Here is a 19,700-nt window from a genome sequence, read left to right as displayed (position 1 = left end):
GTTATGGCAGAATTACTCCAGCTAGCACACTGAGATGGGATCGTTTTTTATTTTATTTTTGTTTATTTTATTCTAGTGGGCTATTTGTTTAGTTATGTTGGAAATTTGTGTTTATTTTGACAATGTCGTAACCTAGAAACACCCACTGTAGCACAACCTTCACTCTACTACTGCCCCCACCTCTGCTCCCCAGTCAAGACTAACCACACCACATTTGTTAGACACAATTGTTGCTTTTTCGCCTGCCATCTCATTCAATGAGGCAAGTACAGGGCTAGTAATCCCATGGTTGCAGTCCAAAATCCCAGGTACTACCATTCACCCCGTGAGCAACCTTTCTTAACCTGGTATGCTCAAGTACATATCCTACTGCATACATGTATAAATCTCTTTGGATTAAGGCCATCTGTTAAGTGAATAAATAATGTACGCCAGACATCTGGTTTGTAGAAATACTCTGACAAGCTGCATGTTCTCATGGTTGTCAGGTTACCACTAGGAATCAAGATCTCTTAATTTATTTTTATTTTTTTATTCCTTAAAATGCCATTAATCTTCCCATTAATAATGAAATTAATTATTTTCTTTTTTTGTGTGTGCACAAATTAATGGACCATGGTTTCCTTTTAATGGTTACGTAATTGAAATTAAGGGAGATTGGTGTGGTTTCAGGGGTAAATTAATAATCGGCTTATTTTTTAGGGATTTGTGTTTTATAGTGTACAGGATAACGTGTGTGATGATTGATGGACCATCACTGAATTAAGGCAATAAAACCACAAGGTCTTGACTACTGTGATCACTGAACATTGCTTAACAAGGGTATTTTTCCAGAGCACAGGCTTTCATTTAATTTGTACTCATGTTAGAGCAAGATTCTGACATTGTAAATTTGGGGATTGTTCTTTTCCATACCAACTCCATTCCAACTCAACTCAACCCAACACTAACCTTGATAAGTCAGACCGGCTTATCAGGGAAACTGCAAATAGTATAAGCTTTTGCTGCAATCATTTTGAATGGTGTTCAGAAGTATGTAGCCCCACTTTAGAGATGGTTCTGGCAACTGCCTGAACTGGAAAACAGTGTTTCTACTTCTCAAGCAAGTGTCATATTCAAGTGCGAATCCTGGAAGCTGAATAACTAAACGTGATATCAAGGACATTTTCCTTCATTGTTGTTAACATAGGATAAAATAATTTACTGCTCCCTCACTGTATGTGAATTAATGGTTAATTTAAAAGAAAATCACCAGTTGTTTTCAATGTTTAATGAACTTTTTTTTTATTTGGCATGTTTTCTTTTAAAAAGAACAGTGTAAAAAAAGAAAAAAAGCAAGTATCACATAATTTACATACATTTGCAACATTACAAAGGAACCATTTCTGTTTTTCCAAAATATTTGAACATTAATGCACATGTACCTTTAGTCAAATATAGCCCAAAAAGTCAACTCAAGCATATTTTCCTTGATAGGGATTGTAGAGGGAGTTGTGTGAAACAATTAGTATATGAAAAATGTTTGTTTTTTTTTTTTTTTTTTACACAAAACATTAACATTGTCAGTTTCTTCTGTCATCACCTTAGCTCTACAAAAAATTACAGCCATGGAATGTGGTTTGTTGGCCTTCAGAAGGATGAGGTTTACCATCTTAAGAGTGCACTGGGTACAGTCAACCAAATATTTTTTCTGGGGTTTAGCTTTCAATTGTTTCAAATTTTCTTCCCCCCCCAGCAAAAACAATTCTAATCTCAACCTTCCCACAGCAACTCACTTTGAAAAGGTTGCGGGTAAACCATAGACGTGTAAATATGGAGTAAAATACTGTTTGTCAGATGATGGTCAGAGGTGTCCTTTGAGTTGCCTGTTTCCGTGCGTTTGTCTCCAATAAGGTCGCACAGCACCGCATCCAGAATTCTGAGCTGGACTTTCCCATGAGATTTGGCAGAACGTAGGATTTATCCCAATACTTGAAATTCAAATTGTGCGCTTTATATTACTGATGTAGAACGATATGTTGCATGTTTTGACCGGTATGGTTTCATCTGTCAATTCCCAAGTGGGACACCGCAATTATACCTGCATGCAAGGCACATAATTTGAACTGCGTCAGTAGATATCTTATGAATTGGTATTATACACTATGGAAGTTTGCCATTTAGTTATGCAATATTTAGCAATGCAAGCTAAGAATTTCAATAATATCACCCAACATGAAGCACTGCCAGAGTTGAATAAATGCTTTAAAAAGCAGTAATGCATTGTTTGTTAAGATGTATATGTGTTTTGAACTGATTGTTTAACTGAATGCGTTTAGTTGTAGTAATCAAAGGTACATACTGAATAAGACAGTTCCCAACAACTTCCTAGTTTGACCAAAATGACAAAAAAAAGGGACATTGTTCCCAAATTCAGCTCTGATCAAAATTATGGATTTACTTGTATTTACACCAGATATCATGGGCAAAATCCCCTGTGCTAAATATAAACAGCAAGGCAAATACTCTTGCATTTGCTCTTGCTATTTTGCCTATTCTTGGCCATAATTTACACCCAAGTCCCAGGTCCGTTTCCCGGTCAGCATGCAGTCTGTCTGGGAAGTCAGCGTCTGGGATGTGTTTGAGAAAGCGGTATGTGGTTTGTCCTCCGAGACGGTATTAATGAACCTTGCAGAACAAAAGTGAGGACATTTTTCATTGTGTAAATGGCACTGACTGTGATTAAGGGTTGCAAATTCTATTTTGGTTCAAAAACTGTTTTGTAGACTGAAAGGAACACCGCGGGGCTCTGCGTGAGCTGTACCCCTGTGCAATGTGATTAATTAAAACGCAAGAAAAAACGCAACCCTCGGTAACTAAATCCAATTTCTAAAACTTTCATCTTAACTAAGGAAATGCTTTTTAATGTTTAAGAGCAATACACAAAGACTATTAATATACACTAAAACTATGTCTCTTTGAGCGTTTACACCGTAATGTACAATCTTTTTTTGTTTTTTTCGGATGCAAAGCAATGGGCAATTTCTTATCAACCAGAGCTTCAGAGCTGTAACTGTCTATCCCAGCTCCAAGAAACAGAAACGCAACCTGGACATTTTATACACAACCGAATCCCAGAATGCCATCACTTAATCATCCAGGCATTTGGACAACACAATGCCTTTATCAAGCACAAACAAGAAATACACTCCACAAGGAAAACTTAAAGACTTCAGTGCGACCAAAACACTTTCATGAGAGTAATAAAATAAAAAATATCTAATTTCCCCCCTTCATTTTCTCCTATTTTCATTTTTGGTGCTGTCACGCAGCTGCAGATATCCAATTTCTTCCGCAATTTGGAATGTCTAATTATCTGCAAACCCCACTGTCAACTCAGGAGAGTATAGGCTGCAGTTCTCCTCCGAAACACATGGTGTCACTCCCACGTCTTGTCACACTGCGCAATGCAGCTCAGTGAGTCGGAGGAAGACCTCGTATACGGCTGGAACAGGCAATCTACAGGTCCCCTCATCGACCAGGGGCCGTCTGATCCCACGCTGACCTCTAACCGACTGAACCCTCCCGTACCCTGGGTGGCAACTGCCAAAATGACGCCACCCCCGATGGAGACACACTCAGCACCGCAGCGTGGGCCCTTAACCAAATGAGCCACCCAGCAGCCGCCGAGAACAGGTGGGGATTTCAAACGGAAAAATGCAGGGGGAAGTTTAACAAATCTACAAATGAAGACCATAGCTCTGTTTTTTGTCTGTTTTACACTAAATACAACTCACAAACGGTATGAAAGCTTGACAGTAGTTCACAAAAAAAAAAAAAGAAATCCTATTGGTTATTACTGCCTTTTTGGACCCAGTGCCGTGTGCCCATTTGGCTATACACTGCTGCACTTGCCTCTCACCCAAATCACAACAAGAAGTACCTCCCATGATTTAGTTTTCTCTCCAGGGAAAAGACAGCCTGAAAAGGGGATCGGCGGTCCACCCTCCGTTTGCGTGACCGCCGAGAGGACCGTTACCTTCCCGAACGACGCGGTCCTCACTGCCGTCAGCGTCACGTCATCTCTCTGCTCCAAGAGACAAGAGAGGTGGACCCAAACGGGACCCGCAACCCCTCCAAAATCTTCGGCCCCCCGGGCACTATCCCTCAAACAGAACCGCCTGAACAGAGGGGATGGAGATTCCTCGTACACGGACCGCACTGCTCTCACCACAACTCCGAGACAAGCTTTACATTTCAATTCAAAGGAGTACAGTGTAACGTGTAATGTCGATGAACAGCAGTCGGAAGCACATGCGTGCGAATCCGTGGTCCAGAAAACATGAAGACACAAGGGACTTCAAACGGCAAATTAAGCTCTCAAGCTTTCAGAGATGGCACTGAGCAAGAGCACGGACAGACCCAAGTGTAAAACATTGCTCCTTCTAATATGAAGTAGATGACAGTAGTATTATAGCTAATGTGTGGATTTATCTGGGTTTGTGTTGGGGAAGGGCAGTAATTGCTAAAGCATGCCTGCTTTGCTTCCTGCTGTACAGTGCTGATGGAGCTGGAAGAGCAGAGAGGGGTATCCTTTCCACCCCCAACCCCCCCAAAAAAAATGTTTCAGTGTAAAGACCGTGTCCTCACAGTATAAAGAGAGCCAGTGTGGGACAGCCAGCAAGTGGGAGGGGGGATGTATAGCAGATATGATTCGATGATCAGCCATTACTTTCCCTCACCACCAATCAAAAAGCAAAAAAAAAAAAAAAAAAACAACCAACCACCAGATGCACAAAACCAAAAAACACAACCGTATACAAACTCAACACTTCGGTCCTGACCAACATGTTTCTGGACACGGAAAGGGTTCCCGGAAGGTTAATCTTAAATAACTAAATATATATATTTATATAATATATACACTTTTTGAGAGGACAGTAGCAATGGGCAGATTATCTTACACATGGTAAATGAGATTTAAAAAAAGACAAATAAACAAACAATTGTTTGTTTCGGAGGAAAAAAAAAGAAACCAAAAAAGTAAATCAAAGAGCAAACCAAAAAAAAAAAAACTGATGGCATTACTGATGGCATTCTCTGTCCAAAAATGCAGACCAAAAGCAGGAAAATAATCCAGAAGATATCAAGCTGGAGGCATTATTAAATTGGATTTTGGACAGATTCTTAAATACTGAGAAGAGAGTTTCTTTCTGGGACAAGCTCCCCGGGCAAAGTGGAGCTGAGCAGAGCAGGAAGGGCTTTTCAGGGCTCTGCTGTTGGCCTCCTCCATCCCACAGGTCAGTGCACTTCTCACTGTTTACCACAGAGTAAAAGAGTAGGGGAGAAAGCGTGAGCCAGGGCCAGAGCAGATGAATGACAAGTGCACACACATGTAAAATAAATGGCTGGTGTACTGTTATCACATAGCGTAAAGCTACACACAAATTTAGTGCATTTTATGCAAATTAGATTAATTAATTCAGTCCTGCAGGGGCGGGTGTTCCTGAAGCCACCTTGCTGTTGAGCAATCGCTAGCAATCATCCTACTGTGGTGCCAATTAATTGGCGCCATTTAATGATTAGCAATTAGCTGCAATTGCACAACAATGTGGCAATTACAAGAGCTACTCACACGCATTTATGTTTTACATAGCAGGACACCTTTCCGTTTTAATATAATGATTTTTCAACTGGTGATTTTTATTTCTTTATTAAAAGATTTTGGAAATCATTTAAATATGCCAATATGTTCATTCAGAATTTCATTTATAATAAATGCTGAAAAACGTTATTTTATTATAACATTTTAATTTATTTATTTCATGGCATAACCATAAAATAATTAAAAACCATAAAATGAGTTAACTATGTGAAATTATAGTTGTGTGTTTGTAGTTTTTTAAGTTCAAAAATTTTTTTTATCGTCATCATAATTTCGTTAGCCCGCCCGTGAGAGACCAAAAAAAACATCCGTCAGGATACAGTGCTGTACACTGTTGAAGAGCAGGATATAGATATACGGTAACTGTTCAAATCCGCTTGTTTAATGTGGTAATTTGTTATATTCCACCAGGCTCAGTGACTAGCCTCAATATTGACTTAATCACATCTTAATCACAACCCATTAGCTCGTTACGCACTTAACTATTCTCAGAGACACATGATGGATTACCGAATTACAGGCGGCATACCCCGGTCACCAAAAGTTCAGTGCATGTGGTAAACTCTGTTCACATCACTCTCTATAGCTGACCTGAATGTAGATTTTAAAACACTAAAAATAAAAACTTTCACAACGATAGTGACTATGAATGAGATTAAACATCCCTGTCAATACTTTAGGAACTGTTGTCTCGTGACCCTGGGTTACCTTAGTTACCTGGTCGTTATGGGCCTTCTTGTCACCACCATTGATTCCCTTTAGAAGGACCGCCTCCTCGGTCTTGTCTGACTTCATTTCTACAACAATGTCGTCTTTACCGGTCTTCTCCTTGGTGCTGTGCAAGCAGATATGCAACATATTACAACTTTACTGCTTTTTCGAACTTTACGGGCGAAAAATTGCTCATATGAATTAGCACATTAGCACACTAACATTTCCTGTTTGCCAGACCGCCCGCAGGGAATTTTGCCTTTTTTGTACAGGAAGTAGAGCACACTGCCCAGGATCGCCAGGAGGAGGATGCAGACGATGATGACAATGATGATCACGCCGTTGCCCTCTGGTGGAGAAAAGGGGGGGATACAGCCTTTGGGTCAGTATCAATGTTGCCGGAAGCATAAACATGCACGTGCAGCCCGTTTATCGTGGGGTGATTAAATTGTGCTCTTTTGAAAGGATTCAGCCATATGTGGGATTACTAAGAAGCATCTTATTTGCACATGCTACATCCATTTAGATTTGCAAAGCTTCCAATGTGACAAATGTGGTCAGCATTGTGTGAAAAAGGGTTCCTGGTGCTCAAACGAGTATTCACGGTGTTTAAGTGCGCCACTAGAGAGGAATAACACAGCTATTCAGAGCAAGCTAGGGTTTGGTTCAGGATATACTCACCCCTCTGTCATTGTGGTATATTTTCGCTACATTTATACTGTATTACTGGATCCCTCAGTGAAGCATACTTGTGAGCAGTTCATGTGATCTATGCGCTTTCTCAGAGCGATACGTGACATTTATTTCCCAGGAGGTCCCAACTTTGCTGATTTGTTGATTCAAATGATTCGTTCATTAGCAGCATGCATTTTCATCCATTCGTTTTCCAAAAGCCATGGCAGTTTCACATGTCTTCAGAACAGGGCATGAGCTGATGTGTACAGTTTACTTTAAATATTTTAAGATAATAGCAATGACTGGGCTAAAGAAGTCACTGGAAAAAGCCACATCTACACAAGGCCCTGTGATGAAAACCAATTAGATTAGATTCTACAGATCACAGAAGACAGAGAGGTGACCTAGTGATGGATTTTTTTGTTGCCTGCAACTCTCTTAATTTAAAAATGAAAATTGCAGGGAAGAGGAATGCCTTCTATCATCTGTCTCACCATCTCAGTCTCTATCTACGTCACTCTCACTCTCTACGTCTCCCTTTCTCACTCACTCGTTCCATCTCTCATTACTTACACACATCACTCGCCCAACATTAGAGTGGCACTGCTAAGAGTGTCTACGTTGGAGTGTATTTTTCTGCCTTAGACTGAGATCAGAGATGGAGACAGAGCTACAGTACAGGGAAAAACTCAGAAAGAGGACTTCAGAAAAGAGTCCTACCGGAAAAGTGATGGCGCTGTTGGAAAGTTCCAAGTGGAGGTGTTTTTGTATTCAAATTAGGCTTGCATTCTGTTCCAGCAATTGAGCGTTAACTCAAGAAATACTTAATCAAGAAATGACTCATCCAAGAATTGAGAACAGGAACCATACTGTCCCCTAATAAGTGTCTAATCCACAAAAACTGAACCAGAGTTCTCTTTATGCTAATTCTGCTCCAGCTGGGCCCAATGTCATGCAAATGGACATGAAAATACAAGATGTATATATTCTGTTCTATTAAATAATGAAAATTTCGATTAAACAATTTGGTGCCCTCATGAATTTTGAATGCAAAAAGCCCTCCAGTAAAGAGTCCCTCAGGGAGGTGTGGAGACGGCCAGAGCAGTGAGGTCAGGGGGTCCTGGCATGCTTCGGGTGGGACAGAGAGAGGTGGGGCAGGGGTACACACCTTTTTGGACTCTCCGCGGTGGCGTCACCCTTACTGTGACTAGGACAAACCAGAGGGACACGGTTATCCCCCTGTGAACCTGACACGGGCCACCCGGAGTGTGACACCTTACCATGGAAGCTGAGTTGACACCACTAAAATCCTTCTGCTATTTCACATTTCAATTCTGGCCTTTAAACTTATGATACATCTCTTCAGTGCAGAAGGCTCTGGCTACTGAAGAGTAGTGTGACATGGCTTTCCAGGTGAACTACAACTCATTCGTTCATTCATTCATTATCCTAACCTGCTTATCCTGAACAGGGTCGCAGGGGGGCTGCAGCCTATCCCAGCATACATTGGGCAAAAGGCCGAACTACAACTACCAACATGCAAAGCTGTTTACTATGAAGATTACAATAAAGTTACTATGAAGAATCAGCTTGCTGAAGGATTTGTGAAGAAATAGGGCAGCCAACACTTCCAGTAAATGTTCTTGTGTCAGCCTGCTAGCCTGTACCCATATTGGCGAGTGTTGCGCTTGTGGTTACAGTAATCAGAGTATGCCAAGGCCTTCAGAAGCCCAACAAATGTAACACAAAGACGCCCTCACAAAACTCTCTGCCATTTTAGTCACGGCACCACAAATTTCCGCTCTCAGGTCCAAGACGTTTAATGTGCCACAGCGTAACTATATTAAGTGTTTAGCACATCACGGCAGAGCAAGATCATGATAAATCATCATGGCCATATCATCTGCATGACGGGGAATTTCAAGAATGGGAACGGATCTCAGTTTTGGGTGGAGCGATAAATAAATAAATGAAGTAATGGAATTATTTTTTTCACTTGTCACACTGGCATGAAAGTTTGTGGTGAAAGTTCCCAGCTGTAGTGGGAGTCAGTAGGTCACTGAACAGAGAAACCAAGTAAGGGAGCATTAGTCAACAGCGCATCACCGACAGCTGAACGCGTTGACTTTGCATGAATAGGCCTGTAATTTCATTCCTTCAAAAAATGCCAGGGTGGGACACACACAGTGGGCATTCCAGAACTAGCACACCGGGTCAAAGCAGGCCTTTCGCTACGTGAGATTGCGGCTGGCAAGCTTCATACAGTCTGCACAATGTTCAACAGGACCAGAATGGCTATTAATCTAATTTCATATCTATTTATAAGTGCACAACCAGTCCCCATAAAAGGAATAACAATAGTCTGGGAATGCCTTTATGAGAGACCCAACCACTCAATAATCCAATAAACTACTTGGCCAGCTGAAACGACAATCCCCAGCGCAATTGTGCTGGGAGTTAAAAATGAATTTGTTTGGCTAAAACATTCTCTCTATTCCTAAATTCAGTTAGTCAACTAGTGCTTCCCAAAATAGGATAAACTACATACTCCTCTCTTACGTCTTGTCTTCTGAGAAAGTATTAAATATACCCACAGGCACTGAAAAGAGCTGATTAAACACGCCAATGTCATGATCATTAGCTCATCAGCAGGATCCAGTGAGCCTCTGGAGACCAGAGAGTCCCTTAACGATCTTAATGAAATCGTGTGCGGAGTTAAACTGGAGAAGTATAGCACATTCTGCAGCATGGAGAGTCTCCGGCAGTGGACCAATCATCCCGCTTGGCTGCAAGTGACCGTGTGAGAATCTTACCTGCAGTGCTGGCGGCAGGAGACGTGGCCATTGGAACTGTGAAGCAGAAGAGAGGACATTTGAGCCGACAAGAATATGGATTCTGTTCTCACAGCAAACATTCTGCTGAAGTGATGCAGTACAAAAACGTGCATATTCCCAGTGAAGTAAATGTGGCCACAGCAGACAAATAACATGTCGTACAGTTGATCAGCATTACTTAACAGGATGTAAATATTTAGAAGAAGTTTTAAGGGTTTTTCAGAATGGGAGGAACATTGTTTTTGTTCCATCGTCAAGATAAATAATAAGGGTAATTTATTGCTCAGTGTTTAAAAGTGATAACAATGCCCAAACATTTTGTCTGTAAGACAAGTATCACAGCACTAATGTGGCCTAACATTCTAGCCATCAAGCTGCTCATTGGTCCTCAACATGACTTAAATGCTTTTTGTAGCAGTTTAGTTTAGTAATCAAACCTAATCAATTAATTCACCAGACTAAAAATTGCTGCAAATGACATTTAAAATAAAATTTAAGGACAAATGTTGATTGAATTCCGCCCACACCTTGTCAAAAGCAGGACGCCTCTGAACTTTTACAAAGTGGGCCAAGCAGTTTAGTCTGGGCGTGAAAAAGAGCAAAAAGGAACGGGTCCTTACTGGCTTTGATGCTGAAGAACCTGGGCTCTGCTCCCATCATATTGGTGGCGTTACAGGACGCTGTGGTGTCGGAGGCCAGCTTGATGGCCACTGAACTGTGGACAGTGTTCTCAGTCGCCTTGTGCGACTTCTCATGCCAGGTCTGGAGCAATAGAATCAGAAACACAATCGGCAATGTGCAGCAGGTGTGTGAGAGGGAACAGTTTGGAACTGTAGAGTCATGCATTTCTATTCAAACAATGTTTCTTGTATGCAACTCCAATGCTGCAACACTTCAAATATCAGCAAATTAGCAAGCATCACATCCCTTTAGAAAGCAATAAGGAATTGCAAAAGAATGCGCGACAATATGAAAAGCATTCCTCCCGACTTTCCTTCACTGGGGTGAAGCATTTTGGAATCCAGGAATGAAAAGGGGAAAAATTAAAGAAAAGAATGACTCAGAAATCAATTTCAGTTCAATCCCAGAGAAAACTTTTCGAATAAACATATTTCTGTCCAGCTTCTTTCCAAACGGTTTCATTTAAGATTATTTTCAACACTTTTCTGTGGCTCTCCAGGTGATGCAGGGTTGGGGGTGTGCCTGACTTTCTGTGATGCTTCAGGTGATGCTGGGATAGGGGTGCACCTGACTTTCTGTGACAGTCCAGGTGAAGGTTGGATAGGTGTGTACCTGACTTTCTGTGACAGTCCAGGTGAAGGTTGGATAGGTGTGTACCTGACTTCCTGTGACGGTCCAGGTGATGGTTGGTTCGGGATATCCTTCAGCTTCGCAGGAGAGGTTCACCCACTTATCCACGTCCTCTTCCAGCTCCGCATGCCAGTCCAGGCCCTTCAACTCAGGGGCCCCTGGGGACGGACAGACAAAGGCAGGGCAGCGATTGGTACTGTACCCAACCCCCTGCCCTCCGTGGCTGTATTCAGCCCACCGCCGACCGCGGCCAATGGGAACTCACCCTGAACGACGATGCTCACTGAACCGTTGGTCTGCAGGCCGGGCAGAGAGGGCGCCGTCACCTGACACACGTACTCCCCCATGGCGTCGAACGAGACGTCCTGCAGGAACAGCTCGTGACCCTGCGCCACGCGCTCCCCATCCTACACGGGTAGACCGGACAGACAGAGGGACGGAGAGACTGACGGTTGGGAGGAATAAGGGAATATGGGCGGCCTGCAGCGTAGTGGTTAAGGTTAAGGTACATGACTGGGACATGCACGGTCGGTGGTTCGATCCCCGGTGTAGCCACAATAAGATCCACCCTTCAGCAAGGCCCTTAACCCTGCATTGCTCCAGGGGTGGATTGTCTCCTGCTTAGTCTAATCAACTGTGCATCGCTCTGGATAAGATTGTCAAATGCCATTAATGTAATGCACTGAATGTAATGAATATATTGGAGCTTCACTCCAAGTTGCTGTCAGGCCAGAATTTCTAAGCACTGACATCATGGCAGGGGTGCACAACAAGGGCTGATTCGCGTCTGCAAGTGTGTGCTCAAGATACCGTGCTGGAGTGAACCAGCATAGTTCATAGAGCTGCCTGAAAACTAAAATGAAGGTAATTAGGGCGGCCTGTAGCGTAGTGGTTAAGGTAAAGGACTGGGACACGCAAGGTCCGGGGTTCTAATCCCGGTGTAGCCACAATAAGATTCGCACAGCCGCTGGGCCCTTAACCCTGGATTGCTCCAGGGGAGGATTGTCTCCTGCTTAGTCTAATCAACTGTACATCGCTCTAGATAAGAGCGTCTGCCAAATGCCAATAATGTAATGTAATGTAATGTAATGTAATGTAATTAGCAGTAACTCTGCTAGAACGTGTAAGTGGGCCGAGAGGGCGTGGCGTGAGCGGCGTCCCACCTTGAACCAGACGGTGGCGGTGGCTGCAGAGCACTGGGCGGTGCAGGTGGCTGTCAGGCTCTCCCCCTTCAGCAGGATCTCTGTGTCTCTGGGCACCACCACAGCAGGGTCCAGGTCTGCACGGCACAGGAGACGCAGCTGTGAGGGCGGGCCCCGGGCTTGTGGGGTGGGGGTTAACGAGCCGGACTCGTGACCAGAATGAGGCCGCTGTGCGCATGAGCCGGTACCCCTGCTAGAGATGCTACCCTCCTATGCCTGCACTTTGCATGTGTAACAACAGGGAATTCATACGAACGTGTTGCTGCTCTTAGCTAAAATGTGCTGTGGACCAACCTTTTTGCGGATTTGGTTTTGTTTTATTTGTTATGTCCTACACTTCCTATCAACTTGCAGTAATCGATATTGAGATGATATTGATATATGTGTGAATATATGTGTGAATGGACTATAAATGCGTGCAACTGTAGTGTGAATTGAGTTGCTATAAACAATCTGTATACATGGACGGTATGTCAGAGCAGAACTGTGGGGTGAGACGCTCGTTTTTAGGCGCTGCACATTTTATTTTCATGTTGTGTATGTCAACTGGCATACAAATAAATCATATATAATATCAACACATGACAGAGCCCCAGGCTGTCCCAGGGTGTGTCCTGTGGTGGTGTTGGTGTTGTGGGACAGGGGACGGGGGGTTCCTGGTGGGACTGAGGGGTGTCCTGTGGTGGTGTTGTTGTTCTGGGACAGGACAGGCAGCGGGGGTTGGAGGCAGGACTAAGGGGTGTCCTGTGTTGGTGTTGTGGGACAGGACAGGGAGCAGGGGGTTGGAGGCAGGACTAAGGGGTGTCCTGTTTTGGTGTTGTGGGACAGGGAGCAGGGGGTTGGACAGGGGGACTGAGGGGTGTCCTGTGGTGGTGTTGTGGGACAGGACAGGGAGCGGGGGGTTGGACAGGGGGACTGAGGGGTGTCCTGTGGTGGTGTTGTGGGACAGGGAGCAGGGGGTTGGACAGGGGGACTGAGGGGTGTCCTGTGGTGGTGGACTAAGGGGTGTCCTGTGTTGGTGTTGTGGGACAGGGAGCAGGGGGTTGTAGGCAGTACTGAGGGGTGTCAGGTGGTGGTGTTGTGGGACAGGGAGCGGGTGATTAGAGGGGGGACTGAGGGGTGTCCTGTGTTGGTGTTGTGGGACAGGGAGCAGGGGGTTGGACAGGGGGACTGAGGGGTGTCCTGTGTTGGTGTTGTGGGACAGGGAGCAGGGGGTTGGAGGCAGGACTGAGGGGTGTCAGGTGGTGGTGTTGTGGGACAGGACAGGGAGCGGGGGGTTAGAGGGGGGACTGAGGGGTGTCAGGTGGTGGTGTTGTGGGACAGGACAGGGAGCGGGGGGTTGGAGGCAGGACTGAGGGGTGTCAGGTGGTGGTGTTGTGGGACAGGACAGGGAGCGGGGGGTTGGAGGCAGGACTGAGGGGTGTCTCGCTCACAGTGGACAGTCAGCCGCATCTGGCCCGTGGCCTCAGCATAGGTCTCCAGGTCCAGGGAGTGGCACTTGTAGATCCCGCTGTCGGCTCGTGTCACGTCCTTCAGGACCAACTGGTCTTGAGAGGAGCCCAGATCCACGTCCGGCTGCTGCAAGGCACAGGCACAGCCAACGTGTTCAATTATAACATATAATCTTTCCATTTCATTATTCTCTTCTATATTGCGACTTTGGCTCAGAAGGTAAGAGCAGTCGGAGGGATTGATCCTGCCCAGTGTCCCTGAGCAAGACACCTAACCCCCCAAAATCTCCTGATGAGCTGGTTGATGATAATTCAGCTTTTGTCAGAGTATTTTTTATACATTTTGGTTTCACCATGTAGAAATTGCAGCACTTTTTATATATTTCATTTCAGAGCACCATAATATTCCATTTGACACAACTCTGGTCCTCATGTTGACAAAGGCCAATAAACAAACTCCAAAGGCAATACAAAGCCTTGAATCAAGATGAGATACTGAACGCTCTCATACACCTGCATGAAGGAAGCAATGTGATACACCTGACTCATCAGAAATACTTCTAAAGCCATTTGTCCAATATTATGTCTAATATTACCTGAAATGGGGAGACTATGTAGAAAAAGTGCTGTCATTTCTACATGGTGAATCCAAAACGTATTAAAAAAAATCTGCACATGTGAATACTTTTGTTACAAATCTAAAATAGTTGAGTACAGAGCCAAATCAAGAAAGCATACATTTGTCCCAAGACGTATGGAGCACACTGTATATGCACAAGCACAAGTGCATTTACATATAACATTACAACACTGTTAACGTAATATAATACCATCTGAAATATATTATTAATAGATTACTCTAATAGCTATTACTGGCAGTACAAGCCAAAGGTAAAGCTGATGTCTGCCCAGAATCCTATGTGGCCCTCTTTCAGTAAGGACATTGTGAGTTTTTCGCAGGGATTGGTGACATATGCAACATATGTGGTTGGCGCAGATGTCTCCACCCCATGCTATTCTTCCAGTTTTATTGCCCTCGTGCACCGGGTGTGAGGATAAAGGTGGAGGGGGAGAGGCGGGGTGGGAGGGAGGGAGGGGGAGAGGCGGGGTGGGAGGGAGGGAGGGGAAGAGGCGGGGTGGTGGGTGGGGAGGAGGGGAGCAGGGAGGGGGGGTTCTTACTTGCTCTCGGGTGAAAGTAAAAGGTGGCGGGGGGTACCCATCGCCCCGGCAACGGATTTCCACAGTATCCCCCTCTTTCACCAGCCCCCTGGGGGACTCCGTCCAAAGCTCCACGACTTCTGTCGGGTCTGTGAGTTCGACAGACAGCCAATCAGCATGTCACAAAGACAGGCTGAATCAACACAATTCCACAGTTCATACGGATAACAATGCTCTCCAGTTACCCCTGTCAGCATTTCCTGGATTAATTTCTAAATGCCTGAGTGAAATACAGACACAAAAGCTTTTCAAGCTGATCAGCAATGACAAGTAAAATTACAAAAAAAAAAGCATAGATGTAAAAATTTCCTAATTTTATGTCCTTGATTTTTAATTTAACATTTAGGCATTTTACAGATTACTGTAGGCAGTGTAACTTGCAATTACATGCATAGAACAACATTAGAAGAACAAAAAGAATTCAGTCACAGTCAACTGTGGGTACGTGAACGATGTCCAGTGATGCAAACAAGAAGAAGCCATTTGTCTACAATCCACAGACAAAAGCTAGTTTGTAGAATAATTTCTCTTTCTGCATTTTAAGAAAGATTCAATGGCTCGCAACGGAGCGTGGGAACTGGGGAGATATAATTAGCATTCAGCTATACTCTGGACTAGCAGGGCACGGAGAGTGTCATGAGACAGTTGCAGGGGCAGTGCACCACAACACAAAGTCTGACAGAGCTGAGCAGGGGCAGGAGGAGGGGCGTCTGCAGCACAGACTTCCCCAGCTGGCCGTGCCGTTTGTCATAAAGCCCGCGTTGTGTTTGCGCAGCGCCTGGGCACAACGGGGGCGACTGCAGACGAGTTGGCCGCTATTGTACCCCAGAACGGGCCAACGTGTGCCAAAGTATGAAATCTTAAACATCAGGGATTATTATTTTCTCACGCGTGCTTTCACAAATTTTGGAACGACAAATTTACGCGACCGTAAATCAAACTCTTCGCTGAAAGGGGATTTAGGCAACAGGATTTGTGAAATCGGCTGGTATCTTCTTTGCTCTGCACCACAGCAGTTACTGTGCTGGAGGACTACACAGAATAGTGCAAAATATGCCCAACTGACCAGAGGAGTTTATTCGCTATTGAGAAATTAAGCAGAAGTATGGTACACATTTCAATCACGGACGGGCAGCGCTATTCACTGTGGTTACGGGGGAGTGGTAGTGCTACTATAACAGGGTGAACAGACTGGGAGACTCACAGTGCTATTTACTGTGCACAGGGAGAGCAGTATTAGTGCCACTGTAACAGGGTGAACAGACTCACAGTGCTATTCACTGTGCACAGGGAGAGCAGTATTAGTGCCGCTGTAACAGGGTGAACAGACTCCCAGTGCACAGGGAGAGCAGTATTAGTGCCGCTGTAACAGGGTGAACAGACTCCCAGTGCTATTCACTGTGCACAGGGAGAGCAGTATTAGTGCCGCTGTAACAGGGTGAACAGACTCCCAGTGCACAGGGAGAGCAGTATTAGTGCCGCTGTAACAGGGTGAACAGACTCACAGTGCTATTCACTGTGCACAGGGAGAGCAGTATTAGTGCCGCTGTAACAGGGTGAACAGACTCACAGTGCTATTCACTGTGCACAGGGAGAGCAGTATTAGTGCCGCTGTAACAGGGTGAACAGACTCACAGTGCTATTCACTGTGCACAGGGAGAGCAGTATTAGTGCTGCTGTAACAGGGTGAACAGACTCACAGTGCTATTCACTGTGCACAGGGAGAGCAGTATTAGTGCTGCTGTAACAGGGTGAACAGACTCCCAGTGCACAGGGAGAGCAGTATTCACTGTGCACAGGGAGAGCAGTATTAGTGCTGCTGTAACAGGGTGAACAGACTCACTGTGCACAGGGAGAGCAGTATTAGTGCCGCTGTAACAGGGGGAACAGACTCACAGTGCACAGGGAGAGCAGTATTAGTGCCGCTGTAACAGGGTGAACAGACTCACAGTGCACAGGGAGAGCAGTATTCACAGTGCACAGGGAGAGCAGTATTAGTGCCGCTGTAACAGGGTGAACAGACTCACAGTGCACGGTGATGTTGATGCTCTTGGACTCAGCCGTCCCCACGGCTGCGGGGACGGCGTAGGCGACCGCGCAGTGGAACAGCGCATCCCTGTCCTCCTTAACCACCTTGTAGTGCAGCTCACTCTGGATGGTGTACAGGCCACTGGACTCCCGAGTCATCAGGGTGACCACGTTAATCTCTGAGAGACACACACACACGCGCACACAACACACACACACACACACAGTCAAGCGGGCTTAAAGGTACAATAGGTCATTTCAACGGTCAAATGAGGAATTGTAGCAACAAACACGCTCAAACCACAACACTGTTTATCCCACCCCCTGCGCTGATGTTGAAACACACAATGAGCTTGAATTATTGTACAGCTATACGATGTTTTGGTACAGAGTGCCGGCCCGGCAACAACTGCATATTTTGAAACCCGAATTTAAGGACTATAAACATAGGCAGAGGTGAGTCAACATGTCAGTGAGTCTTTTTCAATGATAGGAAGGGATTTACAATGGTTCTGTAACAATGTTTTAAAACAAAAATTGCACCTATTGTATGATGTAAACATAGCAATGATGTTCTCTAAGCCTGAGTACCCAGCTTCCTACACATGCGAGAATGCATCTCTTCCATTCTCATCAAGCTTCTACTGTTATACAGACCGTATGATATTTGAATAAGGCCTGCATTGCCCTTTCTGACAGCAAACCTAGTACATGGCAGTGGAACTTCTTTACATAGAGGCTGAAACTTTTAAAGGTTTTAAATTCTGCCCCAGTCCCATACTCACTGCCGTTCAAGGGGACCAATGGGGTTTGGTTGCGGTACCACGTGATGTTGGGTCTGGGGTAGCCGTTCCTGGCTTCACAAGACGCAATCTGCAACATCCAGCAAACGGTCCGAGTCGTTAGGGAGGGGAAGCGTTCAGCAGGTTCACCACAAGTCAAAGATCTTGAACTCACGCCAGTATTACTGCTAAAAAAGCGACTACTCAGACAATCAGCACATTGACCAGATTCACCGTAATTAAGCTCCTTGAGTGACGCAGCAAACCATGTGCCATTGTTGAAAATAGCACATGAAAAGCCTTTTTATTAGCTGGTTCATAATGAGTATTCATTTAAATGTGAGGGTCAGAACAACTGCGGCTCCAACTACAAGACCAACGGCACTGAATTGTTTTGATACCAACCAGAAGGTTCTAGACAAACAGTATATAGTATGTAAGAATACAAGAATACAACCTTTGACGGGTGAGCGTTGGTCACAGCAATCCCAGAGTGGACTCCTTCAATGACAGGGGCTTCTGGGGGATCTACAGAGGGGACAAATAACGGCCTCATAAAAGAGAACAATAACTATGTTACAAAATGGCGGCTCTCAGAGAGAGAGGACTGGATGAGATCACAGAGCAAAGGGGCAGAATTTACTGGGTGGATCTTGGGTGGATCTTTGGGAAGTGGCTGGTTGGTAACTCTACTCTTAAATGGCAGCATGGCATCGCTGGAGGTTGGAGCAGGGGCTCAAATATACAGCATGATCTAGGACTACAACTGATGCCTCTCATTATATGTCATTTGGCTGATGCTTTTTTTACAGTTGATTTAGACTAAGCAGGAGACAATCCCCCCTGGAGCAATGCAGGGTTAAGGGCCTTGCTCAAGAGCCCAATGGCTGTGTGGATCTTATTGTGGCTACATCGACCTTGGGGGTCCCAGTCACGTACCATAACCACTACACTGCTGCAGCCCGCTCTCCCCTTCACTGTTCCCAAAAAGCACACAAAATGGACGCCATTTCAACGGTGTCGTTCCAGCTCCCTTCAGCCATGCAAACCCCGAAGGAGCCGAAACGGGAGAAACCGCAAAAAAACGACGCGGGAGACGCCGTGAAATTTCGGGCCGTACCGAAAACCTTGAGCTGGGTCTTGGCCTCGGCGTTGCCGGCCGACATGCCGTTGACCTGGCAGATGAACTCGCGTTCGTCCCCCAGCTCCACCTTGTGCACGGTCAGCACCATCTCGCCGCGCTCGTCCGCCGGGCTGACGCTGATCCGGTCCGTGAAGTCCGTGTCCACGTCCACAAACTGCGTGCCTTCGTCCCCATAGTAGATCCGCTCCCGTTTGCTGCTGCCCGCACGTTTCTGCACAACAGAGGCGCACACACTCACACACTGGCAAACTGAACGTTTATGCGTGGCCGAGTGGTATTTCCTGTCGGACCGTTTACACTCCAGGCTAGCAATTGACTGGCTAGTTATAGTAATGTTTGCCTATTTTTTTGGGGGTTCTGGGCTTTCAAAGAATGTCTGTGTGCTTTACATTTGTAGCTGTAGTTCACTTATCACTTTACTGAATTACATTTCTTACAGTCCACAGTCTGACCATGTTGGCAAGAGTGATTATGTCACAATCGTGCCAATCCCGATTTCCCCAACTTGATCATTCGACATACGGTAATAAGGTGTTCATGTGTGCTTTTCCTGACGCCACGTGACAGCAGGGCCGGCCCCGTGTACACTGCTTTTCTGGAGCTCAGCACAATGGGGAGTGTAGTCAGGCAAGGTCTGGAGTCTGGTGCTCACCACGAACCACTGGACCATCGCGGTGCTGGACTCCTCAGTGATGGAGTA

The 19,700-nt window shown here is 45.2% G+C and overlaps 1 protein-coding gene across 2 annotated transcripts in view; it reads right to left on the bottom strand.

The window, feature by feature from the left end:
- Window positions 1–5,071: 5,071 nt before the first annotated feature.
- mcama (melanoma cell adhesion molecule a) overlaps window positions 5,072–19,700 on the bottom strand; it is a 51,258-nt gene continuing 36,629 nt past the window's right edge. The window contains exons 2-17 of one of the 2 annotated variants that reach the window (XM_061249934.1): window positions 19,653–19,700; window positions 18,977–19,211; window positions 18,314–18,384; window positions 17,860–17,947; window positions 17,074–17,253; window positions 15,008–15,135; window positions 13,811–13,955; window positions 12,339–12,454; window positions 11,441–11,582; window positions 11,203–11,333; window positions 10,485–10,626; window positions 9,844–9,879; window positions 8,199–8,237; window positions 6,578–6,704; window positions 6,362–6,479; window positions 5,072–5,295 (exon numbers count right to left, since the gene is read on the bottom strand). The exon at window positions 19,653–19,700 is cut by the window's right edge and continues 77 nt beyond it. In XM_061249934.1, coding sequence (XP_061105918.1) covers window positions 5,293–5,295; window positions 6,362–6,479; window positions 6,578–6,704; window positions 8,199–8,237; window positions 9,844–9,879; window positions 10,485–10,626; window positions 11,203–11,333; window positions 11,441–11,582; window positions 12,339–12,454; window positions 13,811–13,955; window positions 15,008–15,135; window positions 17,074–17,253; window positions 17,860–17,947; window positions 18,314–18,384; window positions 18,977–19,211; window positions 19,653–19,700 — 1,749 coding nt within the window. In that variant the 3' untranslated portion in view covers window positions 5,072–5,292. The remainder of the gene's footprint in view (window positions 5,296–6,361; window positions 6,480–6,577; window positions 6,705–8,198; window positions 8,238–9,843; window positions 9,880–10,484; window positions 10,627–11,202; window positions 11,334–11,440; window positions 11,583–12,338; window positions 12,455–13,810; window positions 13,956–15,007; window positions 15,136–17,073; window positions 17,254–17,859; window positions 17,948–18,313; window positions 18,385–18,976; window positions 19,212–19,652) is intronic. The other variant, XM_061249935.1, reaches the window with a different exon arrangement.

Source organism: Conger conger, chromosome 7 (assembly GCF_963514075.1).
Source record: "Conger conger chromosome 7, fConCon1.1, whole genome shotgun sequence".
Taxonomy (NCBI): domain Eukaryota; kingdom Metazoa; phylum Chordata; class Actinopteri; order Anguilliformes; family Congridae; genus Conger; species Conger conger.
The sequence above is the reverse complement of the archived record's forward strand: the minus strand, read 5'-3'. Positions and strand labels throughout refer to the sequence as shown.